This window comes from Pogona vitticeps, chromosome 1 (assembly GCF_051106095.1).
Source record: "Pogona vitticeps strain Pit_001003342236 chromosome 1, PviZW2.1, whole genome shotgun sequence".
Lineage (NCBI taxonomy): Eukaryota > Metazoa > Chordata > Lepidosauria > Squamata > Agamidae > Pogona > Pogona vitticeps.
In genome coordinates this window covers 151,828,756-151,837,618 of record NC_135783.1, presented here as the reverse complement: position 1 = coordinate 151,837,618, position 8,863 = coordinate 151,828,756, and the positions used below count along the sequence as shown (strand labels likewise).

The following is an 8,863-nucleotide window of genomic DNA, read 5'->3' as shown; positions in this document are numbered from 1 at the left end:
GGACTTGAAGTATATAACAGTCAAATGCTGGGTTGTTTGAGCCCTGCTTGCTCAAACATGCTGGAGGTCATAAAACAATCTTGTCATTGAGTCTTGACAAACTGGGCAAATTGATTCCCAGAGAATCTTTTGCCAGACAAAAAGGAATTTAAAAGAAGGAGTAGGGGAATTTCTCATCCTCAAGTCAACACATGCTGATTTAACTTTGCAATAAAGGAAATTCTTTGTTGGAATATAGAGTCAATCCAGACAAGAAGCTGGCCAAACCATGACTGGTTCTTTCTTGAATTTTAAAAATGGAGTATGGACACCCTACCAATTCTTGGTTTTGACCAGGACTGTGATGGGGGGGAGCATCGTCTCTTCTCACGTTGAAATCAGTTTCCAAAGGAGCTGTTTGCCACATGGGGGGAAGCATGCAGATATGCACATGGAAAAGAAGAGGTTGGTGCAGATTTAAAGTTAATTACAATGAAACAACTGTCAACACAGCTTCTACATTCAAGCTTATTTGAGTTGCTTCAGCCTTTGTTAATCTATACAGCTGAAACCTGGTAGGATGTATTAACAATTATAAATTAACCACCAATTGTAAATAAAATAAAAACAAAACGACTCCTTTTAAAAGTAGATCAGAAATTGCCATGGAGGACAAATGTTTCCGGTCTTGGTTCCCCAGATGTTGACTCTCCACTCCTTATCATTCTTAGCTTTTGTGGTCCACAATCAAAGGTGATGGGAGCTGTGGTTGTATAACACTCGGGGCGCCAAGGCTGGGAACCATCAATTCAACAAATAGTAGCTGCACCATTGAATTCCTTTACTGAAGGAACAACCACATTTAACAATAGCTACTTTTTAGAAGTTGCCATGCTGATTTTTGTTCCAGCAACAAAACAAAACAGAAACAGTGCTGTGGCACCTTCAAGACTAACACATGTATTTCACTGACTGAAATCCTGTTGGTGTAACTTACGCTGGGCAAGGCTGTCGGCATCAGTAGCAGCAGTGTTCTAGAAATTAAACACTTCCGACTTTTGTCCTAAACGTCCCAAGGCTACTGTAAAGTTGCCCCTGGTGGTTGTAATTTTGGATAAAGACATCTCCCTTCGATTCCACCCTTCATCCCCATGGCTTCTCAATTGTGAAAAGTGCTTCAGGACCTTTGGGAAGTCCTGGACCTTTGCATGGGAACTTCAGGACCTTTGTGACAGAACTCTGAAGTCTTTAATTTCCAGAAAATGACTGCTGCTAATAATGTCATCAAACTTATTTTGACGACAAAATAAAGGATTTTAGTCAGTCTGAACTTTTGTGGATTACAAACCGCTTCTTCAAGACATGAATAGCTTCCAGTTCCTGCCCCAATGCTAAGCTGGGAGATTTTTTTTTCTGAGTAGGAAGTATGGACAGAGCTTGGCCTAGCTAAGCCTTCAGTTTAAGCCTTTCTCCCCAAATGCATCACATTTAGATTTTGTCAGGTGTCTGTAAGTTAGGCAGAACTCCCAGAATGGAGAATTATGGTATCTGTCATCCCACAAATCTCACTCTTACCCACTTTTTTATTATTATGTTGCCTTTTGCAGAAAACATTGAAGACAATCTCAAAACCAAGACCACAAAATTATGTTGAAACACCATGTTAAAACCAATTAAAACAATCCCTTAATAATAGTAATTAAAAGATTAGAACCCTTGGGTAGATCAGGTGACATACCTAGGATGGTAGAATGGTACTGTAAGAATATTGGACTTTGAAGATGTGGATTTGAATTTCTACTTGCCACAAAACTCACTGGGTGACCTATGGCTAGGGTTGCCAGACATCAGGCAAAAGGAGGACGTGCCCTCCTTTTTAGCCTAATGTCCTCCATCAGGCAAAGATAAAAACCTTTAAAATGTCAGGCTTTTGTACATTTTGTGTTATAATTTTGTATGGGAAGGGGAGAGGTGGAAGGACCCCCCCCTTCCCATCTTTCCCTGCCCCCCGCCCCTTATTACCTGCCGCCGGCACTGGAGCGCAGCCCTTGTCCCCTCCCGCCACCGCCGCGGCTGCTAGGGGATCCACCATACCCGCCCAGCCCGTGTGGAGCCCAGAAAGGAAGCGTGAGCAGAGTTCTGCCTGCCGAGCCAGGCAGGAGCAAGCAGCACCCAAGCGCACCGATGGGAAGGCGAGCGCCCGGACTGTGTGGGTTCAAAGTCCCTTTCGGGAACTCCAACTCCCACACTCCCCAGCCTTGAACTTATGACCCTCGGGGGAGGGAAGGTTTTGCCCGGCGCCACTTTCCCCCCTGCCTGTGCCGGAGCCTTGTTTGGGTGTCCAGATTAGCAAGGTTGCCTCTGAGCCTGTTCAGAGTGTGAGCGGCCAGGGGATCCCACAGCCGAGCCGGGGTGGGTTTAGGCACAATTGGCTGTTTAAATAATGCTTTTTGGTATTTTGAAAAAAAGCCTCCATTGAATTTATTTTTATTTTTTAACATGACTGTTTCTTGGTCAGTTCACTAAGAGACATTTATTGGCAGCTACTGTAATAACATTGTATTGATTGCGGGTTTAATCCGGAACAAATCAAATGAAACATTCAATACGTCCTCCTCTGCCCTCTTTTTTGTCTTTCTATGTCTTACTTTTGGTACCCATGTATCTGGCAGCCCTACCTATGGCCCAACATACTTTTAGAGGACATAGATTTGTTGTGAGGATAAAATGGAAAAAAAGTCACTGCACTGATCTGCTTCGGAGAAGGGTAGGAGTTAAATGTGTATGTAAAAAGGAAAAAAAGAGGTATAGTATTTCCACAATCAATTGCACTGACTAGTTGTTGTGACCATTTTGATGCTAAGCCTCGTTAAAGCAATTTTGATGAAGTTTTATTTCCTCATAAACATTTATTGCAGCAGAGTAGGAAGAGAAAAATGAGTCAAGTAAATGACAATGGTTATAATAATCCCATAATGTACATACATCTGCAAGTCAATTTGAGTAGATCTGAGGCACAAATGCAGTTTGAATTCATTCTCTTTGTTTCACTGTTTTGCTTCTCAGTCTGCTGTTTATAGCTATATATCCTATTGTACCCACTCTTATTTCTTCTAAATTTATTTCTCCCAAGAAAAAGTGTACAATTAAAAAAATAATATTAAACACCCCCCCCCCACCGCTTCCTTCCGCATTACGATATACTGGGCTGTAGTGAGGTAAACAAATAAAAGCATGGAATAGATTTTCAGTACGATGAAGAAACACTTTTGCATCTGCCATTCCCCAGTCACCTGCTGAACAGAGGTATCAGACATCACAGGTACAACTCTAGAGCAAGCAATTTCAGGACCTGCCTGTATATAAAGGATACATTTCTTCTGATAGCTTTAAATCTTGGCAACCATTTCTTGTGGCTGTTTTTTTTTTTTTTTTTTTTTTGCTGCCTCTTCCCCTATTTTCTTTCCTTCCTTTCCCCCACATTTTGAATTGCTCTCTCTCTCTCTCTCTCTCTCTCTCTCTCTCTCTCTCTCTGCTTAGCTTAAAGGGGGAAAGAAACATTAAGGGTTACTCTTTGGTGGCTGCGGCTGTTTTGGGTTTGTCTGCACAACAGCTGCCATGTTTCTCATAAATACATGTCCCAGGAGGAGGTTTTTCTTCATGTACGCAACTCTTCCATCAGACATGGATCCTGCCAAGCCTCACTTAAAAACAATGTGGGATTTGGTGTGTGTGTGGGGGGGACATCTCCAAAAGATGGCTCCAAACAATGAGCCCGGCTGCTTGTCTGGGAAATGAGCGATCCTGCCTCAGAGGCTCTCTAACTCCTCCTGTTCTTGCATGCGTAGAACAGCACTCCATGCATTTGCAGTCACCCTTTGACTCTGGTTTGGATGTGGTCGTGCTGACTCACAGCACCACCAGGGTTCCTGCGTCGAAGTCATGTCTAACCATGCCGCAAAATGAAGTTTGTGCTGGCTGCTAGTAGGGTTTGTCTGTCTCCAGTTCGTATTGCAGTCCCTGTTCTGAAACAGGAAGCCTCAAGCTGCTCTCAGCTGTATTTACGCAGTCTGTTGGCTGTGCCAGATGCCTACGATTTGCTTCAGACGAAGCATCAGAAGGAGCCTGGAACGCATTCTTCCTACTCGCTGTCTGAGCCCAGTAAGCCAAGATATACATCAATGGTGTCCTTGCTGGGCTGGGCTTTGATCTCATTAGACTTTTTGATTGTTGTCCTCTTCACTCTGATAGACAGACAGACAGACAGACAGACAGACAGAGACATTATTTTGAAAGGTTTCCTTTCATAGTGTAGATCTCAGGACAGCTCCATTTCTTCCTTTCTATGAACTCTGAGAAGGCACCAGAAGTCTCAACTTCTGCAAGAGATAAACCTGCTTATTATCTCAGCAAGAGACAATACTTTTACTCTACAGAACATTAACCATCATCGTTTTCTGTGTGTGATTACTTATTGACTGGGTCGTCCCAGGATTCAAATTTGAACAAACATGGCAGAATGAGATTATGTCCATAAAATATGCTATAATCCACAATATATATATTGTTTTTTAAATGCTTCTGTATACTGAAGATAAATACAGATGTGCACAGAGAGTTAGACTCTTTCCAGTCTAGTGGGGTGGGCAATTTTTACTCAGAACTGAGACACTTGATTATACTTAGCTTGTTTGTATTGCATGCCTGGTCATGAACACAACCAGCTTCCCCATTCCAGTTCTCTGCCAATGTGTTTGACTACAAGCTCTATCATTCCTAACCAAAATAAATTTGTACCTACATTTGGGCACACAGAAGTCCAATGCAGATGAAGGACACCAGTTTGGTGAAGACATGTCACACTACAACTACAAACTTGATCTCTAGGTCGAAAGGCTTTCTTTCTTTCTTTTTTGCTTGTCATTCAGTTGATTCTGACTTAATGGCAACCCTTTCCATAGTTTTCTGGGTAGAGAGTACTCAGAAGTGGTGTATCCTTCCCTTCCTCTGGGGGTGTCCTGGGACTGTGCAGCTTGCCCAAGGCCACACAGGCTGGTTTTTCTCTTCAGGAGGCACAATGGGGAATTGGAACTCCCATTCTCTGCCTCCAGATACCTAAACTTAATTATGAAGGAGTTAACTACAGGAAGCTTCACCTGGCTTACAATATACTTTAAGGATCTATAAAATTAAGGCACTAAATGAGACATTTGGCTCATCTCAAGATTATCTATAATACTGGTTCCAGGATCCAAATTTTTCACAGTCAGCTTATTAGTTTCTATCAAGCATTATTAATTTCTCCCCACTGCTATTGTCATTAGAACAGAATGTTTCTCTTTCAGAAAGATTTTTCACTAATTACCTGGCTGCTTATTTTCTTAAAATTTTATTTTCTGTCACCATGGGATATAATCTGCAATTTTGGTTATATTTTCCTCCATGTATATGGGTCTGTGATGGTCGTTTTCACAATTTACTCATTGTTTTTTCTTTCAGTTTGACCTACATATTACTTGATCTTTAGTGAATTTGTTGATTTCTGGACTGAAAAGCACAGTGCAAACCTTTTGGCAAAAACATATTTGTATTAAATATATAGTTGTTTGGACTTTGTCGTTACATGCCATCAAATCTCTTCCTGCTTATGGTGGCTTTAATTGGTGTTTTAAGTATGTGAGATACTTAACCTGTGATTTTACCACTGCCACCCCTCCCTGAGTGAGTTTCTATGGCTGAGCAGGGATTTGAAACCAGGCCTCTGGGTCCCCGTGCATCATTCTATCCATTACACCACACTGGCACTCAGTTCCTTTGATACATACACTTGAAAATGTGGTGTGTGCTCTGCATGAGCTGGAGCTACCTCTGTCTATTCAATGGGAGTGAGATGACTGATTGATCTGTGTACGTGAATCCCCGTACAGCTCAGTCCCCATTTATTTATTATCAGGGTACAGAAATTCAATTGCTTTGATATACATACTACGGTTTCTTTTCCTGTACAATAATGGGGATGGATCTATACAAGCATCCATGTGCACAGACTGGTCAACCGATCAGCTGCCCTCCTACTGAATGGGCAGAGGCAGTCCAAGTGCATGCTGGATGCACATTGCATTCTCACATAAGGATACTCTGCCTGACCTCTGAGAAACAAGCAAGCTTGAAAACCAGGGAGGACTAGGAAACAATGTGCATTTCCTTCTACTTTATTTCTATTCCGTATATTCAGGTCTTACTTTATATGTATCCTTCATGTAGTGAAGGGTACAAATGTGATGTTTATGCAATGCTAAGCAAGGTTCCAGAAGGTGGCCCAAAGTGAACTACTGGGTATGTGACTTACTGTGACCCCGTTTTGTTCAATAAAGTAGCCCACCTTGGGATGTCACCTACCAGGGCTTCCATTATTCCTAATCAGCATGGCTCAAGAATTGGGTGATAGAAGAGTTGATCACATCTGGAGGGCAGTAGGATGGGGAAGGCTGCTGTAGGCAAGTGGTTCTTAACCTTTGTTACTCGGATGTTTTTGAACTGCAACTCCCAGAAACCCCAGCCAGCACAGTTGGTGGTGAAGGCTTCTGGGAGTTGCAGTCCAAAACTCCTGAGTAACCCAAGGTTAAGAACCAGTGCTGTAGACTATAGTATGCTCAAATTAGCCGCAAGGATATTTTGTTTATCATTTTAAGCCAAGACTGATATCAGAGTTATTCACTTATATAGGTAAGGAGGCACATAGTCGAATGAGTCGAATTATCTTGCAGTCGGCACTAGTAGAAAAGGAAAGGTAATGTAGCCTCAGCTCTCTTTCAGCAATACCATTCAGTCTGTTTATTGGAGCTGGTTACAGAAAACATATACCTCCCCTGTTACATCAGTTCCACTAGCTGCCAATCTGCTGTTGGGCCCAATTCAAAACGCTGCTTATGACCTATAGAACCTGGGTTCGGGCTATTTGAAGGACTGCATCTCTGAGTATAAGCCTTCCTCCATTTTAGAATCTTTGAAGGAGTCCCTTTGAAGGAGTCCCGTGAACACAATCCCACTGTGTTCACGGGCATGTTTGGTCTATACTAGAGACAGGATCTTTTCAGTGGCTGCTCCCTGGTGACCTACATGAGGCCAGGATAAGTCCCTTGTCCTGCTCCTTCCACCACCAGCAGACGAAGACCTTTCTTTGCAGTCAAGCTTTTGGCTCATGCTGTAGACAGAGTTTTAACAGGGGATGCTGCTCTTTTCTCCTTTAAATCTCTTTTTTATTTGTGCATGTACTTTTTGCTGGTTTTGCTTTTCAATTGTTTTAATAGTATCTTTAACAGAGTGATGTGTCTCACATAATCTTTAATATTTGGCATCTCTATTAATTCCTCTACAATATTATAAGTTGCCTTGAGCATCCCTAATTGTGTAAAAGGTGAAATGTTCACTCACTCACTCACTCACTCACTCACTCACTCACTCACTCACTCACTCACTCACTCACTCACTCACTCACTCACTCACTCACTCACTCAATCACTCACTCAATCATACAGCTGAACTTTAAAGAATCTAAGATAGCTAAGCACAGTTTTAATCAAGAGGAGGGTGATCCAAATCTTATCAGAACTGTATCAACAGGTTTAAAAGCAGCTACGGATATTAAGCAAATCGTAGGCACCCCACAGGGCACAAACTGAGACCCTTGAAGGGCTGGAAGGGCCAATGGTAGATTCCCAGAACAAAACCCAGCAAGGAGTCAGATTAATTTTCACTATAGCTCAAAACCTGAAGTGGACCCAGGACAGCATACACACCCCTATGTGTTTGCTCTCAGGTGGCTATACTCTGCATTTTCAGTGGCAATGGACTGTTTGATTTGGTTTGGGCACAAGCCTTTGGAACAAGAACTAAGATGGATCACACAGAGATGGGAATGAATCACTGAGCCAGTAGTTTGAGCCACCTCCTCTGGTGGATGACCACTCAGCGGTAGCACCCCGGCTTCCCTGCCCCACCTCCTCTGGGCACTGCCTCTGTGTGGGCACCTGGCAAAGGAAGCTGGAATAGGAACCCCCCGAACAGCTATCTGACTGAGAAACGAACCAGCATAAGCCACTGGTTCGGTGGCATGAACTGCAAATGCTGTCTTTGTGACCTTCCATTTAGGTACAGCTGAAAAAAAGTAAACCTCCAGCTATAGAAAAATGCTGCTAGATTTCCTTCTTGATTCTTGATACTCTCCTTCCATATTGATGAACTATCTCTGCTCATCCCACTCCACCCCTCCTTTGACAAGTACATGAAGGTCTGGGCAAGGTCAACATTTAATGAAACTGATTACTTACAATTAAATGAAGACCTCTTAGTGTTCAGAAAGAAGAAAGAAAACTCACATTTTAAATGATTCCTTCCTCTCTAGCTCATCTTGCCATTAGTTCAGGGGTGGGTGGACAACATATTCTCCCACAGATGTTATTGAACTGGATATCCCATCATCCCTCACCACTAGTGAATACTGGCGAAAAATAATGGAATTTTTAAGAACTGGTGTATCACAGGTTGCCACGGAGACGTAAGGAATCATGAGAAGGAAGGAAAGGGAAGTGGGATACTGCCTTTCACCAGTTTTAGAAAGGCAAACTCACCGCCGCCACCACCTGAGATAATTATTTCAGGTATGGAGATGAACTGGCCATCTGCTATACAGTATCTGAAGCAGGTTTGGCCATCCGAAATGGAGTCTCTCTGTCCCCATGATTGCTCTGGCAGTTCTCCACTTCTCCCAGCAATTGTTCTGCTCAGCTCTTGCTACCCCACCTTCTTCTAGCCAAGAGAACTAGACGAATAGAAAATGCTTAAGGATAGGCTTTTCTCCTTGGAAAACAGTTCTCTCTCTCTC

At 42.7% G+C, this 8,863-nt stretch overlaps 1 protein-coding gene across 2 annotated transcripts in view; it reads right to left on the bottom strand.

Moving 5' to 3' along the window:
- Positions 1-2,868: 2,868 nt before the first annotated feature.
- The window catches only part of SLX4IP (SLX4 interacting protein), a 142,953-nt gene continuing 136,958 nt past the window's right edge, over positions 2,869-8,863 (bottom strand). For both annotated transcript variants that reach the window (XM_073003264.2, XM_073003269.2), the window contains exon 8: positions 2,869-4,223. In XM_073003264.2, coding sequence (XP_072859365.2) covers positions 4,121-4,223 — 103 coding nt within the window. In that variant the 3' untranslated portion in view covers positions 2,869-4,120. The remainder of the gene's footprint in view (positions 4,224-8,863) is intronic.